This window comes from Leishmania braziliensis, chromosome 30 (assembly GCF_000002845.2).
Source record: "Leishmania braziliensis MHOM/BR/75/M2904 complete genome, chromosome 30".
Taxonomy (NCBI): domain Eukaryota; phylum Euglenozoa; class Kinetoplastea; order Trypanosomatida; family Trypanosomatidae; genus Leishmania; species Leishmania braziliensis.
This window is the reverse complement of record NC_009322.2, coordinates 617,334-636,270: the sequence shown is the minus strand read 5'-3', so window position 1 is coordinate 636,270 and position 18,937 is coordinate 617,334. Positions and strand designations below refer to the sequence as shown.

The window sequence follows — 18,937 nt, the reverse complement described above, 5'->3', positions numbered from 1 at the left end:
CGCACACGCAGGTGGTAACACGTATGGATCGACCGCGAGGCTCAGCACGGGAGAGCGAGGAACACAGGAAAAGGTGGGTCAACGGACCAAAAAAAAGGGGAACCGGCTGCGGCCGCAAAAAAAAAAAAAAAAAAAACAGTAAAACACAGCGGCAGGGGGAGAAAAAAAAAACACGCGTCAGGCAGTAACTCTCTAGAATTAGCAACGGGCACACCCACCAGTGGGGAGCACGAAGAGAACGACAGGTAGTGAGAAATCTACAGGGGAAGAGGACGACTCTCCCAAGCTGCTTTGACGGTACCAATGTGCGCTCGGCGCGTAAGCGTGCGTGCAAGTTGTATGTGGGTGACCACCGTAAAGCGAGGGTCAGGTGTACAGAATGGCATTGTGAGAGTAATGGAATGTGAAAGAAATACATATATATATATATATATATATATATATATATATGGATGTATGTACGGAGAGGTAGTTAGGCAGAAAGTTGTGCGTAAGTGCCCCATTCACTTCCATGCTACACCGTAACGCTTGGGAGAAGAGGCATGTCCGTGGAGGACAGCATAGCGAGAAGTAGTCAGAGATAAGCTTTCACCCTCTCTTCTCCTCCCCTTCCCTCACTATTTGGGCACCCCCCCCCTTCATTGATCGGCGAATTACTCTCGTCAAAGAAAGCACGAATAACACTAGTACTTCGGGAACTCGGCAGGGGCAACCAACGCCTCTGAACTCGTGCTGAGACCTTGGGCCTTGCACTCTCTTTCTCTGTGTACGTACGCGTGTCTCGGTGAGGGGCATGCGCCCATGCGGTGATGTAGGCGAAAGCGCGAACCATTTGAAGAGCACAGCAACACAAATCCATGTAGGCCGTTATCAATCAACACGCACCCTCGCCTGGTGCTCAACGGACGAGTTCACCCGACGGTGCACGGCCTGTCCACCTTCGCCCACGCACAACGCAGCCGTGCGCATCGTTTGCGGGGGGGCGCAGCCTTCAGTCCCAGCCAGCACACCCCAGGAAAGGAAAAACAAAACGCTGAATCGAAGGGAGTACAGCGCAGCGCAGGTACAGACAAAACGCACCACCAAGGCGAAGAGAACGAAAAAAAAAAACACCATTTCTTCGCTACACGAGGCAGTCACCTGTCTTTCCCCGAAGAGATGACACGGACGCAAACTCTGCGTCGAGAAACTCAAAACAAAGCAGAAAAAAAAGGGGTGAAAGACGTCCTACACTTCTCTCATCCACACGAGCACAGAGGCAACAGCATACCGCAACCCCCCCCCCCGAGGCTTCACTTGCCATTGAGGCCCGCAGCACCTTGCCGGGAACCCACCAGCTGGCGATGTCGCCGCTGCTCGAGACCTGTAGGGCACCCAGCATGGTCAAGTCCAAGTGACCGCCGCGGATCATGCTGAAGGACTCGGCACTGTCAAACAGCGAAGCGCCCGACTTGCTCATCGTGACGGTCTGCTTGCCGGCGTTCGTGACGTCGGGGTCGACCTCCTCCGGCAGCGGGTACGGGCCAATGCCGAGCAGCCCGTTCTCCCCCTGCAGAACCACATCCATCTCGTCCGGGATGTAGTTCACCACCAAGTTGGGGATGCCGATCCCAAGGTTCAGCGTCATGCCATCCTTGATCTCGAGCGCGGCGCGGCGGGCTATGACGTTGCGGGCTGCAAGGGCGTCCTTGCCAGTTCCAGAGGAGAGCCCAGCCTTGCGCTCCACCACGAACTCGGCAGCTCTCCTGATGCGCGGTGGGCACACCAGGCGGTGCACATACACGCCGGGCAGGTGCACCGTCTTCGGGTCCAGCTCCCCGCACTCCACAATCTCCTCCACCTCCGCAATGCACACCTTCGAGGCCTTCGCACACGCAAGGTTGAAGTTCTGCGTCGTCCCGCGGAACACGAGGTTGCCGCGCTTGTCCGCCTTCCACGCACGCACAAGCGCAAAGTCCGCTGGCAGCGCCGTCTCCAGCGTGCACCACCGCCCGCTGAACTGCCGCGTCTCGCGCGGGTGGCTGTACTCGGCGACCCTCATGGGACTGCCCGGCACAAAGCGCACAGGAAGGCGACCCTCCGACACGGCCGTGCCGTAGCCGGTGGGGGTGTAGAAGGCGGGCAGCCCAGCACCCGCGGCGCGCAGCCGGTCCACCAGCGTGCCCATGGGGCAAAACTCGATTTCAAACTCGCCATTCAGGAGCCGTTCTGCGAGGACGCTGTTCTCACCAACGTAGCTGGTGATGACCTTCGCAATCTGCCTATCACGCGCAAGCGGCCCGGTGCCGTTTTCAGGTCCTGACGTCGTGCCGGCGACGAGAGTAAGCTGCTTTGTGCCCATCTGGTTTAGCTTCTCCAGTAGCTCGAACGGGAAGCCACAAAGGCCAAAGCCGCCGAGAGCGATGACGGCACCATCCTTTATATCCCTCAGCGCCTCGGTGGCCGTCACGATAACCGGCCTGAAGCGAGACAGGCTGCGACGGAGCATGAGAAGCAGGAAATGACGAGGACAAGAACAGAGTGGTTGCCGGCTGCAAGTGAGGCGCTGAGGCGGCTGTGTGGCGGAGTTGAGTGGTTGTGTGGGTTTGTAGACGTGGGATGATTGCGAAGCGTCTCACAAAATGCTTGGTGTACTGATCTGCTGCGTAGCGTTCCTCAGAACGAATAGAGGTCATCAGCCAACAAGGCGGGTTCATTAAGCGTACGAGTGGATGGGTGAGAGGTGAGAAAGAGAGTCACATGAGCGTTAGTGTGAAGCCAGCTGCAGAGACCAAGCCGGTGGCTCGTGAGGATCATTTGATTGCGTCATCACTGCGCTGCCGTCTACTGCGTCACACGCCCATTGCCGACCAAGTCACCCCTACGTTGTCAATGTAGCTCAGTGCAATCCATTACATTGCTGGCTATGCTGGGTGTCCGGCACAGGGGACTAACGCAGGAAAGCAACCTTAACGTGAGAAGCATCGTCGATGAACATGTTTTGGTTGACAATCACAACGCGTGACGTCAGACGACCCGAACACGCCATGTGCAAAATCGGAAATACCACCGCGCAAGAGGAAGAGAAGGAAGACGTGACGACGTACACGTGCACAATGAGCTCCAACAAGGCACGGCAGCAACTGGTACGCGCAGGGGGAACACCGCAGCGCCCTGTCGAGAACACACGGAAGGACTGAAGCGCTCAAGGCTAAGCGACCAAACCAAATAAAACAAGAATGCCCCACCCCTTTCTCTCGCTCTGTTCGCGGAAAGCACGCACTTCGCTGGTGAACTCCAGCACAACCGCATGCAAACACACAGACAAACAGCTTGAGCAGCGTTCTTCGCGCTTGTCGAACGAATGAGAAAGCAGTTGCGATAAAGGAGGAAGGGGCACAGTCATGCAGGGGAAGCTACACATATCCGCAGCTGTGGTACCTTTCTTTCTCGGAGAACAGTAGTATCGCAGGAGCCCCAGAGAAGACTTCTAAGAGAGGCCGCGCAGCCGCACTGCAATATATTTGCAATGCAGTGCCATAACCTACCAGAGCAAGACCCTACTTCATCGAACACAAAATTTGCTGGAATGCGAAACTAGCTCCCCGACTTGGCCCTCACCTCCTTCAGCATCATTCCGTCTGCCAGTTCTCTCAACGCGAAATAGTTGAGCCCTATTGGCGACTTTGCAACGTCAAAGACAGTCAGCTTCGTATTGTTTTCATCCATCACGCTTGCCGCAGTGATCGGAGCCCGGCAGCAACGCAACTGCTTTGGCGAGCCGGCCCTATTCATGTGTATCGCAAAGTTGCTCGTTTTGCAGTTACTTTGAGCAAGTTTTACACCTCTCCCCTTTGTGCTTTAGCGCTTGCCTGAGCTTCGGCGTTTCTCTGGGACAATCAAGCAAGCGCTTATGGGAATAGCGCCCCTTTTCCGCTGAAAGAGAGGGTAAAAGCGCCGACGAGTAGAAGCCACCGCGGAGGTGTAAACACGCACTCCACAAAGCGGATTGTCATACATACTCCCTGACAGCATACGCGTAGGGGAAGGGGGAGGAAGACATCTTACCTATCCAGAGAAAAACCGCACGCTGTGGTCTCCTCCGCAGCAAGAGACTCGGAGAAAGGGAAACAAACAAAGAGAAAGAGAGGGGAGGGAGGGAGGGAGGGAGGGAGATAGAGTCATCAGCGGTCAACTGAGCGACCGAATAAGCAACGCATGTTACTTCTTCTGTGGTGTCATCGATGTGGCTGCGAGTCGATACGCGGCCTTCACCCGTTGCCTTGTGTTTCTTGTATTTTCTTTCTTATCGGCCCTCCTTCTTACTGCAGTGTTGTTCGATGGGCATTCGTACAGGAGAAGGAAGGGTGAAGGAGTGTAGAGAAGTGCAGCGGGGGGGGGGGGGGGGGGGGCAGAACACGCAACACGAGAAAACGTCATCAGAAAAGAAGCATAAATGAAGGGGAAAAAGAACGATTGCAATATGCGCGTCCTCTCCAGCAGCTAACAAAATGGGGGGAGAAAAGGGGAGGAGAAGAGACGCTCCAAGAGTGCATCAAGGTACGTGTGAAGATGTGTGTGTGCGCGCGCGCCCGCACGCGTTAAGGAATGAGCAGGAGGGAGGTGAAATGGCGGGTCACGAGGAAACCAAGGAAAGGAGAGAAAGGGGAGAGCCGTCGGCATCCCCATCATTATTTTTCCCTCTTTTAGTGCTCGCTTCTCTCGTGCTTTCTCTTGGTCATTAAATGCGGAGAGCGGGAAAAAAAGAGAGTTTCGCTGAGGACACTGTCGTTGAGGCAATGACAACATGTTGGAGAACGTCGTTGCAATGTAGTGCGGTCGCTCGCCACCATGCACAGAGAAGAGAGAATGGGATAGCAGGAAACCACAGCAGCTGATGCTTTCGCCAGAGAGAGAGAGGGGTAGACCGTTTCTGGTTGTCCTGCGACTCCCGAAGATGAAGCCCCAGAATGAAAGTAGCCGGCAATGTTTCTAGGGAACCGCCGATACTTCTGCTGCTGTCTTTTTAGGGGCCTTGCAGAGCTCTACGTGCCGATGCTCCGTTCGCGGGTCTTGCGAATGGGCTTCGACTGAGCGAATTCAAGTAGCGCAGAGGCGTCCCCGCAGTGGTGAGAAGAAGTAACGCGCAACGGAGTGTCAACATGAGCCGACACACATACCCTCAGACACACACACAAACGCCTAAGTATGTACAGTGAAGCTGCAAGTGTGTCGTGCCACTTAGGTGTGAGGACAAGGGGAGAACATGTCATGGCACATGAGACAATGGCAATCTCTAAGAAAGAAAGGTACGCCGAAATCCAAATCTGTGCGGCCACCTCCCCTCCCCCTCCTACACGCGAGGTCGCGGAGGTGGGCAGTCTAATCCGCGCGTCCGACCAAAGAGCTTATCGCTGTTCACCTTACTCCCCAAGAGCCACGCAGGACGCGGGGCTGCAGCCGCTGCACGGGTCCACTCGCGCATCGCAGTGGCTGCGTCCTCCACCGCAAACTGCGACGCGTCTGCGGCATGCGATCCGCTCCCGCTGCACCAATGCGCGTAGGCCGATGGAAGCAGGCCTGACCCAGTTGTGTTCGTCGACCGCGAGAATGAGGCGCTAGATCGAACGGAAGATAGGCCCCGCAGTTGGTGGACCCTACTACCCTCCACCGCGCCCGCCTCGCTCCCCCCGAGTAGAACAGTCGGCAGGTCCTTCATGGGTGGAATACAGACGTGGTGCGTGCGAGTGAGGCACACAACGCAGTAGTAAACGCCGCAGACAATCCGACCTGTCTGCTTGGAGGTGTACGCTACATTATGACAACGACGCTTGTGTCCGCAGCGAGTGCACGCAAAGGTGTCCTGAGCGGTTGCTAAGGTGTGCCCCGGGTGCATCTTGGTGAATGCCACACCTTTGACGACCAGCCCTTCGACGATGTGGCTGCAACGGCTCACATCTTGCTCCGTCTGCTCATCATACCCGCCTTGCCTCTTGAGGTGTCCGTCAACTTGCTTTTTAGTCGTCGACGGCAGTCCCTCCCCTCGATAGAAACAGAAAACGAGCACCTGCCGCGCCCACAGGCCCTTCAGGATCACCCAGCGGTGGTTGTCTATGCACCCGGCGACGCTGCTGCCGACGAACTCCGCACCGTTACCGTTGGCGTCTCCGTTGATGTACAGGCTCAGATGCATGAGGGCCGTGGCCTCGTCGATGTGCACGTCAAGGAAGGGCTGCGTGACCGCCACAGCCTCACTGCGGTGGCGTGTCTGGTTCGCAGAGCGATACACGTTTTCCTCTTCCCAGTCCTCCTCCCCTTCCCCATCCGGGTCAGAGGCGGCAATGTCATCCGCTCTGTGGGCGGCTGTTGCTGCTCCGTTGCTACCGTTGTCGCGGCTGCAAGAGCGCGTCGTGCTCGCCGGCGCAGAGGAGCCGTTTTCTCGCCGCAGAAGACGCAGCAAGACCTTCACGCGCTTTTCCAGTGTCCTCTGCTCCTCTTGAGCGGCGTCGATACTTGCCACGCTCGGCACCGTGTAGCGCCCATCGAAGATGAGTGACACTGACGATGCAGGAGAGGTCGCTGTGTACTCTTTGCCGCCACAACAGCGAGCGGCGTGGCGTCGCTGGCGCCAAAGGAGGGGTGACACGCGCCACACACTTGTCAGGTAGCTGCTGCCCTGCTCAAAAAAGTGCCACAACTGCCATTGACACCACCTCATGTACTCCTGCTGAACACGGTAGGCGCTCAGACCCCCAGGTGTAGTCGATGGGATGGAGTGCCGCCTCGCTCGGCTTCTCTGCCCAAGATTAGTAGCTTTTTGATGTGGATCTGCGTGCGAGCGCTCCTCCGCAATGTTGTGCTCTCGCAAAGCGGCGGCAGAACTAGTGCCGTTACAGACCTTGGGGCGTGTGAGTAATGACAACCTGTAGCGTCCCTTGGCACATGTTCGCCGCCACAGCCGCTCGTACTTAAGGGGAGCCATCGAGTACGTCAGTAGCGCGTGCCACACAGAGTTGGAGGGGTGCAACATCAGCCCCGCGCCCTCGGCCCACTGACGCACGCGCTTACCAATCATCGAGATTCCGATGCTCGACTCGCCGGCAAGACGCTCAAAAACAGTTGCACTGCCGCTTCTGTAGACCGTCGCTGTTGTAGTCACCGTGGAGGCCGCTGCAGTGCCAGCACTGGGCCCGGTGCGCAGCGATGGGGAGTTTGTCGCTTGCGGTTGCCAGTATGCCCTGGCGTTCAGGGATGATGATTCGACGGCATTACAACCAGGCCCTAGTGGCGGCATCGGCGCTGCATCTGAGTCAGTCTGCTCCTCCGCAGAAGGCGATGCCGTTTGAAAGCGGTAGTAGTACGGATTGGTGTGTAATGCAGAGGTGATGACCAGGGATGAGGTAGACTGCGGTGGCTCACTGACCTTTGCCTGTGCAAAAGTTGACACCGTCTTGGCGACTGAAGAGACGCTGTTGCTGGTGGCGGGGATGGGGGAGATGTATCCCTCATAGTCGAGTGGTGCCTGCGGTCCTGGGCCCGGATCAGCTACGCCGTAATACTGTTGCCACACGGTGGCGGCAGTGCACTCTGTGCCAGGTCCCCTGCTGGAAAGAGATATGCGCTTGCCAGGAACCTGACGTTGTCTAAGCACGCCAGCAAACATGCGTTTCCGCTCTTCTGGCTGGCGTGGCACGAGTGATCGTGCACTATCACGCACCAAACGGTGTGGTGGGCGTGCGCGCAGCGGCGGAGTCGTTGGCGGCGGCTGTGGACGCTGCGACGCAGGAGCAAGATCTGTAGCAGTGCTGCTGCGCGCCGGCCTGTACCCGAACACCTGCTCATGGGCAATATCAACGTGATCTCCATGCAGTCCACGCATGATGGTCGTGCACACTCGCTCAGCTCAGTCAGAAAGGCCGCGATAGAGTCCAAGGGGTGTGGGTAGCACCAAGAAAGCCAGAGGAGGACCAAACACTGAGTAAAAACAAGACCACAGCGCCGTGCGGGAAGGATGGACGAGTAAGCGGGAAAAAGCGAGGCTGCCAGCAGCGCTGCTTGGGCGTGCTCTGGCGTTACAGGCAAGCAACCAAAAGGAAGGGGAACAAGACCAGAGAGGCAAGATGAGGAGCATCCTCAGGTAAACAGATAGCATCCCATATGCTCACAAGCCTGTGAGCGTCCGGAGTTATGCGTGCCTCGTGTGTTCATGAAGACGTCGGTGCATGAGTGCCATACCGCTTCTGCCTCCTCCATACTCCAGTCACTTCCAAACCATCTTGTGGCCTTCACCAATCTCCAACACGGACCATACTTCCAACGGAGACGTTAAGTAGGTGGTGCGCTGCGTCTTCACGACGATCGTCTCACCTTTTTCGTTTCCTTTTTGGTTCGCTCCGCACCTTTCGCCTCAGTCCATTACGCATGACAGGAGAGGTACACGTCTTTCCTTGATCGGTAGGGGGGAGCAGCAAGAGAGACGCCGCGTCGAACAGACCGCACCGACAGTCTCATGGAGGGCGCCTTGTACCGAATAAAGAAGGGGGAGGAGGGGGGAGGGGGGGTGAAGGCGAAGGCGGAGGGGGTGGAGGAAGAGATGAAAGGGAGGAAGAAAAGAGCGAAAGACACGAAATCGACCAGGAACACAAACTCCTCTTGGCCCTCTAGAGAAGGAGAGAGACAGAGAGAGCCGCGCCTCCAACACGCACATACGGGACTCGTCTCTCCGCCCTCTCTCCCTCTCTCTCTAGGCGTCGCTCCGACAGGTGTCCCAGAGAGACACGCCAAAGTATGAAAAGCAGAGGGGGGAGAAAAAAACAGGAAACCGACAAAAAAGACACGAAGGCAAAGAGGTGGACATCCAACGCACGGGTGCAGTGGCTGCCCACACTCACGCTCACGCTCACACACACACACACACACCGCACTCCATCCGCCGTCGCAGCCTTGGGCCTCTCTTGTCCTTTCCTCTGACCGCCCCGGCAGCTCTCTTCTTGCCTTCTATGAGTTCAATCCGTCCCGGTTAAACGGAAGAATACACGACTCGATGGGCTATCGCGACCCGATGTGGGCGGAGTCGCACCACCTCGCGTAGGCCAGCCGTCGAGGATGGCGGTGATCAGTGCCACAACGGCCGACGCGGTGCAGCGAGCACGCAGCTGCTGCAGCTCCGCTTTTGTCTGTGGATCGCTGACTTGGCCGTCAGCACGACGCCGCATAATGTTCGTCACCTCCTCCAGCTCTGGCGGTAGCGTCAAGCCAGGCAGGCGCAGTGATACTTCACCGGCGCAGATGCCATGAATAGTGTCGTGGTACTTGCGCAGATGCACGAAGCGCGGCACACTCGCGTCAAAGGAGACAAAGTTGCCCTGCAGCGTCCGCTCCAGCGCTCTGTCGATCGATGCAGTCACCAGACTGCCCATCTCCGGGTCTACGGAGAGGCCGTTCTGCTGCAGCGCCAGCCCCCACCGAGGCGATACCATGGCTGGAACACCGAGCTTCTGCTGGAACACCACATTGCCACGCACATCTATGAGGCTCAGGTTGACCTGGTGGAAACGGGTGGCCAGCATCTTGGCCACAAAGTCAGACAGGCCCGTGTTACCGCCGACGCCGTCCACGTCGCACACAATGCGGAGATGCGGATGACACAGGATGCGCGCCTGGACATCGTTGCCCACTGCCTGGAGTGAGATGTCCATGTATGGAATCGCCGCTGCCTCGTCGCCGGGGACCAGCTGCTGTTCCGGCATCGAAGCGGGTGCCGCAGTAGCTGCTGCGCCTACTCCGCGCAACGGCTCCTCAGCGAACGACTCGGGTGGCACCTTTGTAGCTGTCGGTGCAGTGGCGTCGCTGCGTTCGGTGGGCGGTGGTGCTTCCACAGCAGCAGAGGTCGACTCCGCTGCGGGCCGAACACCGAGCACCGTGATCGTCCTCTCCGCCTTAATGTCTCCTGTTGTTGGGTCGCGTGCTGTGATACGGATGAAGAAGGATCTGTGCTCACCCTCGAGGATGCCTTGCGCAGGTATACGGCCGCGCTGCTGCAGGACCTGTGGTGCCTGGTAGTCTACAGTACCAAACAGTTGGTACTGCGGTTGAGCTGTGTAGATGTTGTCCAGGTAGCCCGGCCCGCAGGTGAAGAAGAGCTCCTCCGGGGATTCCTGGGCCGCTGCTGCGGCTTTAGTGCTGGCGGCCTGCGCCGCGGCAGCGCTGCGTAGGCAGCTTGTGAGGAGTGTAAGCATGTGGCGTCCCTGTGCAGAAAGCGATGTCGTCGACATGCTCTCAAGCTCGTCGGCGACCAGCGGTGCGCTCACCTTGTGGTGCAGCAGGCAGTCCACAAGACGGCTCACCAGGGAGGTATCCGCCTTGGCGTCGGCCGAGGCGCCAGCCTGCATAGGTGACCCTGCCGAGTCCGTCACGCTGGTAGAGCTCGCAGCGCCCCACATCCCCATCTGCACTTGACACGCCGATGCGGCGCGGTGCGTCAACATATTGGTAGCTGTCAGTACAGCCGACTTGCCGGGCGTCAACGCCACCGAGCCGAAGGCCGGAATCTGACGCACAGGATCGTTGCCGACAGCAGCAGTAACCGAACAGCCGGAGCACTGCACCGCCTCCAAGCCGTTACGAGAGACGGTGAAGGAGATGACAGGTGGTTGGCGGGTGAGCTGATCACGCATAAAATTTACTATTGACATGCCGGAAATCGACGAGGGATGAATGTTCTGCACGAGGCGTCGCTGCTCCTCGGGGTTCGAGGTTTGAAGCACCTCACACAGCTCCTTCACCCAGCTCTCTGGCTGGGCCTGTGCCTGCACTTGCGGGTGCTGCAACGCCACTACAGGGAGGGGGGCCGGCTCAAACTTCGGTGCCACGTGCAGCACGGCCTTCGAGACGGAGCCGTCTGCGTTTGGCTGCTCCACAGCCACCTGTTCGGCCACAACGCGCGGCAGGGTAGCCGCGACCGAAGGATCCGCCTGCGGCACGCCACCGACTGTGAGTTTGCTACCCGGATTCGTGCACACGGCAAGTCCACCCGTGGCATCATCAGTTAGATACAGACAGACGGCTGCGGGCTCCAGTGCTGGCACATGCGATCGCTGCCGCAGCACCACCCGCCCCTCTGCGTTGGTGACGACGATCTGCACTGTCTGAGCTCGGCGGTGACTCAGCGGCAGTGCGGCGACACCGACACCAAATGCGGAACTGCTGTCTTCGCCGGTCAGTTGCAGGCTGAAGCCCAGCGCGGTTGCGACAAAACTCGGCATCGATGCGGCGCAGGATTCAGCAAGGCTGAACGCCCCCATGTTAGGGATGAGAGGTGGATTAATACGCGTCTCCAATTCCGGCACGTCCACTGCGACCAATGGTCCCGCTATGGCCATTTCCGGCGCCTTCTCAGTAAGTTTGTCACTGGTTGCTGGTAGCAATGGAGGAGCAGCAGCGATGTAGGAAAAGGGAGGAGACGGCGCACTCTCAACCGGGAGATTTGCAACCAGAGCGCACTCCTTCGCCTGGATGGGAATGCAGAACCACCCTTCCGTTGGCCACAGCCGAAGGCCGTCCGCAACAATGTACACCGCATCTGGGCTGCAGTTCTCCGGTGCCCGCACACGCAGCACACTCGCGCCCTCACTTCCATTGAAGGTGAGTCGGCAGTAGTGCTTCGCCGGATTGCCACTGACCTTCACAGCAGCCACGAGGTTATAGTAGTGACCATCGCTGGGCACCATAAAGGCAGACGCTTGATGGAGCGACACCGGTCGTGGGATGCCGCCGTCAATGCCCAGCTCGCACTCTAACTCCACCCCCTTTGGCGTCTTCACCTGCTCGATTACTAAATTGGATCCGCTAATGCGCATCGCAATGGACGTCGGGGTTCTCTTTGTGACGCCAGTATGCCCGTGGTTGATGCAGTCGGCCAAACGGTGCTCCCCACGAAAGGGGTAGGCCGCATCATTCATCTTGCACCCGATGGGCAGCAGCTTCTGGTTGGCGTGTGGCATGGCCACTAGCAAAAGTAGTATAAGAAGAATGGTAAAAAAAAAAAAAAATGAATGCGTGGACACGCTCACACCAAAAGGAAGCACGTTACTCAGCAGGGGGCGAAGCGGACGCGTTTCAGTCTATCAAGGGTGTGGGGTTTACAGTCTTGTACGGGTAAAAGGCGTACACATGTGGACGTCAGGGTGCTTCTATGAAGGTGCGTATCCTCTATAGTGTAATGCAGCCGCACTCGATCGGAGCAGCAGCAGCCACCACGAGAAAGGGGGGAAACAACAGGAAAAAAGGGATGCGGTTTCAACGAAGGGAGGAGATGCGGACGAGTCGCCTTGAGGGTGTCCAGCGGTAAACACAAAGAATGTGTGTGTGTGTGTATATTGTGTGTTATGCGTTCTTGGTAGCTTGTGGGAGCGTGTAATTCATATTCTCCCCTCACCACCACCACCACCAAGACGGTTCCTTGATAGCGCTAATGTCTCCCACTGGGTTGGTGCTACTGAGGCTAACACACCAGGAAGACACCCCTCAAGGGGAGCAGGAAACAGAAAGCCAAGGAGGAGGGGGGGGAGCAGAGAAGTATCAGCGTAGCAGGGCGGCAATGGGAACGCAGAGGGGAGAGGGCAGAGAGGAGGACGCACTTGGTACGTATTAGAACGCAGTCGCAGTACTGCGCGTAAAGCGGTTGAGACAAAGACATAGCGGCAGAGAGTTATCCACTGAAATGCATGTCTGTTGGCTGAGAAACGAATATGCTGAGGACGCCCGACAGCTCTCTCCGCTGTTGCACTAAGCGTGGAAGAAGAGGGGGGTCCGTGTACAAGCACAGCGCCGCGCGCTCGAATGGTAGAGACATCTGCGCATCAGTGTGTCTGGGTGCGGCATTACTTGCTCGTTCTGAGCGTGCACAGAGTCCCAAGCGAAGCAGCTAGAGCGGTGCCACCGTACAGGATGTACACATGTACGACGTACACGCCAAAGCTTTTTTCTGGGACCCCCCCCTATGGGGATAACGGCCTCTTTTTCCGTGTCATTGCTTCATTGAAGCCTTTTTCTCCTTAAGCGTTACGCTACACATCAGGATGAGCCCGTGCTTCGCGCCTCTCGCGCAACCCTGGGCGTCCATCGCTTCAGCCGAAGTGCACAGACTCACCCACCCACCTACACACACGCACGCACACACACACACAGCGAAGAGAAACAAAAAAAAGGAGATGCAAAGCAGCAGCTGAAGCACAAATCCAGTCTTTGCGCAGTGCGTGCTCACACCCCTCATAGGAGAGGGGAGAGAGAGAGGCGGCATCTCAGATGAAATGTAGAGCGCTACGAGAGTGGGGCCTGTGTTCTTTCGTCGCTGGGGAGAGAGGGCACCGCAGCACGAAAAGAGAAGAACGGCCGAGATATTGAAAGCGTCTTTGCTAGGGTTACACATGAGGTGCTCACGATCCGCTAGCGTTTCACCTTACAGGCCGCGCTCGACCTTTAGCACCTCTACCCGCTCACAAATCTCATCCACCGTGGCGGCCATCTGCTCCAGCGTGTCGTTCTCACGCACCAGAATAATTTCATCCCGGTAGGAGTCGCGCGCTTCTTCCTCACAGATGCATTGAATCTCCGCCTCCATGTTCTCCGTCCGCTTCGCCTCACTGTACTTCCGCTTGGTCAAGCGCTCAAATAGAACCTCTGTGGATGTGTGTAGCACCACCACGATGTGGAACCAGCGCTCGGGGAACAGCTCGCTGGAGTGATAATCGACGACGTGATTGCCTTCCCTCACCATGATGGGCTCCATAAAATCGAGGAGACGATCCTCATCCTTCTCCTGAATGATGTGCGTGTCGAGTTCCTTGTCGTACTCGGTGTAGAAGTGGTTTTGTTGGATGAGTTTGCCCACCTCCACATGCTGAAAGCCGCCCAGCTCCGCGGCGAGCATCTCCGCCATGGACGTCTTCCCCGTACCGGGGGTGCCGGTGATGAGGATGTTTATGCCTTTTGGCTGTTCCATGGCCCTGGCTCGGACAGTGTTGGCAGTTTGGTGACTAACAACACATAAGACAAAAAAAGGATCTGAACAGCTCAGCTACGCAATGAGTGACTTGTGCGCGTCTGCTTGCCGAAGTATTTGCGTGGAGACTCCACGACGAGCGGTCACTGTGGAGGTCATATGGAAGCACACAAGTGTAGCGAGGTCGAGGGAAGGAAGGCGGTATGGGAAGGGGGGGTCAGGGAAGCGAATGAGGGCCAATGAAAATGAGAAAGACGTAGGTGCACCACACAGAACATGTCACATATTGATCCCCCAGCTCCAACACCAAGCTGCAGTACACAGGGAGAAAAGATACACACACAAGCCGGTAATCCCAGCTATCACCGCCTTCCATGGACTGAAATGGGAAAAAGAAGCGAGGTTGACGAATAAGGCTTAATACAGTGACAAGGGAGAGGACACGAGACTAAAAGCAGCTGGAACAGCTGAGAACAAAATGTACACGCACACGCCACTCGGCAGTGCACAGGAATGCCCGCTCCAGCAAATCCTGTGCGCCCATTTGATCGATCGGCGCCGCTCTCCACCAAATAGCGACACATCCACAGCCGGATGACGGCGAAAAACGACTCTGCCGCACGCCTGCTCCCTGATGTGGCCTACCGGGTGGCCACGTGCAGGAACGCCAAGGCGCGCTAAAACAAATCCCAGCGTGACGGTGGGCGCGACGGACCCCACGCCGTCTCCACTAGCATCTGCTCGCGGCGACGCTGATCGGCTTGATAGTGCTCAAATTCGTGCTCGATGTTGCCTTCATGTGCACTTTCATGGTCTAGAGCAGCACCGCGGTGCCTCTCCCACATGTTAAGCGATACACACTTGAGCTTCTTCATCTTCTTCCGACCAAGTCGATGGCAAAGCATGGCGGCGTGCTCGCGGAAGCGCTGTCGCTCGACGGCTTGGTGACACACCGTGCACCACATTTGGTCAGGTGGCAGCAGCTCCGCGGCAAGCTGCGATGGCCGCAGCTGTCGGCCAATATACTTTTTCATTCTAGAGCGCTGTTGTCTTCCACTGCCCGCTGTGGATGCACGGTCTCCCTCCCTATATATCGACCCCTATACCAATCTCCCGGTGCCTGTTCAAAGACGGTGCAGCTGGCTGATAGCCGCACACCACAAGAGAGTACGAGAGAAGATAGACGGATGATGGCAGCGGCAAATCGACGCTAGCATTAAAAGGTAAGCACTCGTGGAAACAAACGGAGGCGAGGAAGAGAGAACAATAAAGAGAGAGAAAGTACAGCAGCCTTACGACGTCGACGGCGAACCTATCGGTTCTCCCGCGGCAGACGAGTGCATCTGCAATGCGTCCTTGCGCGCCTCCTCGCATTGGCGCCACGGGTGGTCTACGCGAGTCACTCGGTATCATTCTACGCCCAGTCACAGTCCGCTTTTCTCACTACTTGGCTAAGCTGCACACACAACCCCACACGCACTGCGTAGGTGGCGGTATACGATGTCCGCTCTTAAGCCACTTCGTTTCGTCAGCGCATGGTAGCTCAACAGTAGTGCTCCTCCCAACCTAGAAAACGAAATATTTCACCTTCCGCACCGTGCCCACTCCCTCTGCCATACAACAGGAGGTCACACCACCACCCCAGCACCCGACCCTGTCACCACCACAGGCAGTGAGGCAGTGGCAGGGATAGAGGGGCTACTCGGCCTCCTCACACAGAGCGGGGACGCTGGTGCCCGGGATACCACCCGCTGAGGTGTGCCCCGCTGTCATCGGGACGAGAAAATGGAAAGTAAAGAAAACAAAATGAAGCGCCAGCGTCTGTTTCGCCCACGACAACTTTTAGTCACTCCCTCCAAAAAAAAATGCGGAGGTCACCATGGCCACACTTACGTGTGGATGGCGTCGCTTACGCTACCGTCGCCGCTGCTTGTGCTGCCGCACATATCACTCTCCGCAGAGGAACTGCTGTGTCTGGTGTAGAGAGGAATCTCCTGCTGTGTCACCAGCATGTGGCAGTCTGCGTCACTCGCTGCACTACCGCTGCCCTCGTCGCTGAATCGCATCCACATCTCCTGGTCTGATGTAGAGAGCGACAACGAGGGACGGTGCTGTGTGTGCTTCAGGTGGTGCGCAGGAGTCGTCATCGTCACCGCTTCTTCTGTCGACGCCGCAACGGCAGTTGGAGAGGCATTTTGCCGATAAGATGACTGCGACGCGTGGCGCAACACGATGTTTTCAGAGTGCTGGGTCGGGCTCCCGTCGTGAGAGTGACGAGTGGAGGGGTGCTGAGAGATGTAGCCCCATCCGTCGTTGCGCTCAAGGTCATCGCAGGCGTCGCTGTTGGGCAGCGCGTACGACGCAATGTAGCCGCCATAGCCGTAATTGCCAGGCGTGTGCTCAGAAGCATCGGAGGCATCATCGAGATGGAGCTCTGCAGTGTGTCGCAAGGGGGGCTCCATAGAAGATGATCTTGTCTGGGCCGCGTCGGCGGTGGTCACGTTGAGAACCATGCGGCTCAGCTCCTCTGGCGATAAGATGATTGGGGAACGTGTGCGCGCGGGTCGGGTAGCGACGATAGTTGACGGCGTTGAGACGAAGCTGTCGACGATGCTGGCGTCGTCGCTGCCGTCTGAAGAAATAGAGGAGGAGCACAGCGTAGTAACTTGCGCGCCCTCGACCCTCGCCACCGCCAACGGACGGGAATCGCAAGAATGCAGTGCAATCACCTCCCGCGTGCGCGATCGCTTCCGCGCGGTAGAGCTGCCATCATCGCCGTAAAGCGCCGCTGCTCTATCGGCACTTTTGTCATTCCATCGATCGAGCGATCGCTGCACCGCAGCCAGCGACGCTCCTTGGCTTGAATGCTCACTGCTGGTCTGGGTGGCGAGAGGGTTCAGACCGCGGATGTGGCTGCGGAGTTCGTGCTCCGAGGTACCGCTGCGTGATGCCAGCGGTGTGGAGCAAGGCGCGATAGGTGTCGTCTTCTCGTCCAGCTGCACTAGCGCAGCCGCATAGCTCGGCCTATGGGAGTGAGGAGACGGCAAAGGCCTTGCCAGCGAAGGCAGATCGGGTGACAACGCACTCTGTAGGAGAGCCGGTAGTGCCACTTGCACTTCTCTGCTTGAGTTTACTGCACCGTCTTGACGCACAGACGGTGTTGCCTCGTCAAAGAGCGTCGACGGGGAGTCACTTCGCGCACGACTGCTGCTGTTCATGCTGCTGCTGGGTGGGGCGGAGGGGATTCCGCTATCAGTGCTTGACATCACCGAGGGGAGAACAGAGGCTGGAGGCGCAGCGGAGACACTCACATCAGACATGAGCGATTTATCGGTAGCCTCGTTCGTGCCTTGCTCTGCCACATCTCTGTTGTGCACCTCGCCCGAGGGGGCATCCAACGCCACTGCCTCGTCATCATCGCTGTCGCTACTCTTCCTCGATAACTCGTGCGGCCCCATATCGCCTGTCACCTCGCCGGCGCTCGTCACGTCCCCGTCATCACCGCTTCCAAGTGCAGTCACCTTGTCAACCTCAAGAGACGTGCTGCGGTCTAGCGACTGAGAATGCGCTGCGGTGGAGGAAAGGGAAACCGCAAAAACCAACCGCTGCGTGGGTCGCTCGTTCCTCGTGGTCGTCGCTGCTTCGCTAGACACAGCTACCGGTGGTGTCGAAGGTGAGCGGGAAAGCCGTGTGCTCGTCCGGTACATTAAAGGCGTTGCGCCGAAACCTTTGTCACCGGGCATTCTAACCGCGCCGGAACCGCGGGCGACCGGTGTGCTCCACACCAGAGAACTGCGTCGCTCTCGCCGCTGACTGCCGCTGCTTCCATCGCCAGTGCCCCCGTTGCCTGCGAAATCAACACCCATGACCGTCTCCTCGTCCTCGTAGATAAACACATCGTTCATGTCGCACAAGGAGTCGCGCATCCCCTCGAGTTTTTCCTCCACAGGCGACAGCGGCGCCGTCTCTGCCTCCACATTGAGGAGGGGGAGAAAAGTTGAAGAGCCGCTCTGGTCACTAGGAACCTTCCCGGCTCGGCTTCCATATTGCTCTTGGACATCAACACTCGTTTCCGTGCTTGTGTGAGGTTCCATTCTTGCTGAATTGCCCGTGAACCCTACACTATCAGATGGCCCTGGTATCACAGCGCGTAGGGCATCCTCCTGGAGGAACGGTATGGGGAGAGAGCTGCTGTTCTCTGTCGAAGACAACACCAAAGACGAAGCAGCACCGGATGAAGCAGTCGACAGTCGCGTAGAGGAGTACAACGGCGTCTGACTGGAGCCTAAACTCGCCGGGAAGGTTAGCCGTAGTTCTGACTCGCTGGGAAGCTCGCTCATCGAGATAAGCGTACGCTTCTCTGCCCAGCCAGAGGCATCAGCGCCATCGTAGTAGTAGTTATCAGCATGGTAATGCGCGCGAAGGCCGACAAGATGGTTGAAGAGGTCGGATGCAGTCTCTTCTCGTGGCCCACTGGCTCTGGGCCTGGTGGACGCAGAAGACAACTGTTGCGGCGCCTCCAACAGCGATCGAGGGGCTAGTCGCTGCGTGACTTCATCCTCCTGCTTACTGTGCGCAGCCGGCGGAGCGCTACATTCAGCCTCGAGTCCCACAATCTGTGCAGCTAGCAGCGTTGCTGCACTCTCGCAGGGGAGCACTGCCGCCCCTGACATAGGATCAAGGAGGCGCTTGACGTGAACACCGCGCTGCAAGCGCAAACGGTCGATGATGACCTCGCGCAGGGTCGGTGGGTTCAGTAGTGACTTGGATGCGTCATCCTTGCCGGCCGACGTCGGTGGTGGTAAGCCCATGCGAAGAGTGTGGTGGTGTGCGCGCACTGTAAAGGCAGCCAGAGACTGCGGCGCTGACGTTGTGGCTGCCGGCCCCGGGGATTGAGCAAGACTCAGCATGAGGTTCTTTGCCCGTTCAGCTGCAGGAAGCATCGTGGCCGCGCCC

The 18,937-nt window shown here is 57.8% G+C and overlaps 5 protein-coding genes and 1 pseudogene across 6 annotated transcripts; all 6 read right to left on the bottom strand.

The window, feature by feature from the left end:
* Positions 1-991: 991 nt before the first annotated feature.
* LBRM_30_1870 lies at positions 992-2,488 on the bottom strand (annotated as a pseudogene). The gene has a single exon. A coding segment is annotated over exon 1 (1,497 nt).
* Positions 2,489-5,332: 2,844 nt separating this feature from the next.
* Positions 5,333-7,273, bottom strand: LBRM_30_1860 (hypothetical protein, unknown function; the record flags this gene model as incomplete). Its single annotated transcript, XM_001566765.1, has 1 exon — positions 5,333-7,273. The coding sequence occupies one exon, from the start codon at positions 7,271-7,273 to the stop codon at positions 5,333-5,335; it is 1,941 nt and encodes a 646-aa protein (XP_001566815.1).
* A 1,711-nt stretch (positions 7,274-8,984) lies between these two features.
* Positions 8,985-11,981, bottom strand: LBRM_30_1850 (conserved hypothetical protein; the record flags this gene model as incomplete). Its single annotated transcript, XM_001566764.2, has 1 exon — positions 8,985-11,981. The coding sequence occupies one exon, from the start codon at positions 11,979-11,981 to the stop codon at positions 8,985-8,987; it is 2,997 nt and encodes a 998-aa protein (XP_001566814.2).
* A 1,457-nt stretch (positions 11,982-13,438) lies between these two features.
* On the bottom strand, positions 13,439-13,981 carry LBRM_30_1840 (conserved hypothetical protein; the record flags this gene model as incomplete). The annotated part of the gene is made up of 1 exon (XM_001566763.1): positions 13,439-13,981. The coding sequence occupies one exon, from the start codon at positions 13,979-13,981 to the stop codon at positions 13,439-13,441; it is 543 nt and encodes a 180-aa protein (XP_001566813.1).
* A 677-nt stretch (positions 13,982-14,658) lies between these two features.
* LBRM_30_1830 (conserved hypothetical protein) lies at positions 14,659-15,015 on the bottom strand (the record flags this gene model as incomplete). The annotated part of the gene is made up of 1 exon (XM_001566762.1): positions 14,659-15,015. One exon carries the CDS (start codon positions 15,013-15,015, stop codon positions 14,659-14,661), a length of 357 nt encoding a protein of 118 aa, XP_001566812.1.
* An 855-nt stretch (positions 15,016-15,870) lies between these two features.
* LBRM_30_1820 (conserved hypothetical protein) lies at positions 15,871-18,792 on the bottom strand (the record flags this gene model as incomplete). The annotated part of the gene is made up of 1 exon (XM_001566761.1): positions 15,871-18,792. The coding sequence occupies one exon, from the start codon at positions 18,790-18,792 to the stop codon at positions 15,871-15,873; it is 2,922 nt and encodes a 973-aa protein (XP_001566811.1).
* Between the last annotated feature and the right edge of the window lie 145 nt (positions 18,793-18,937).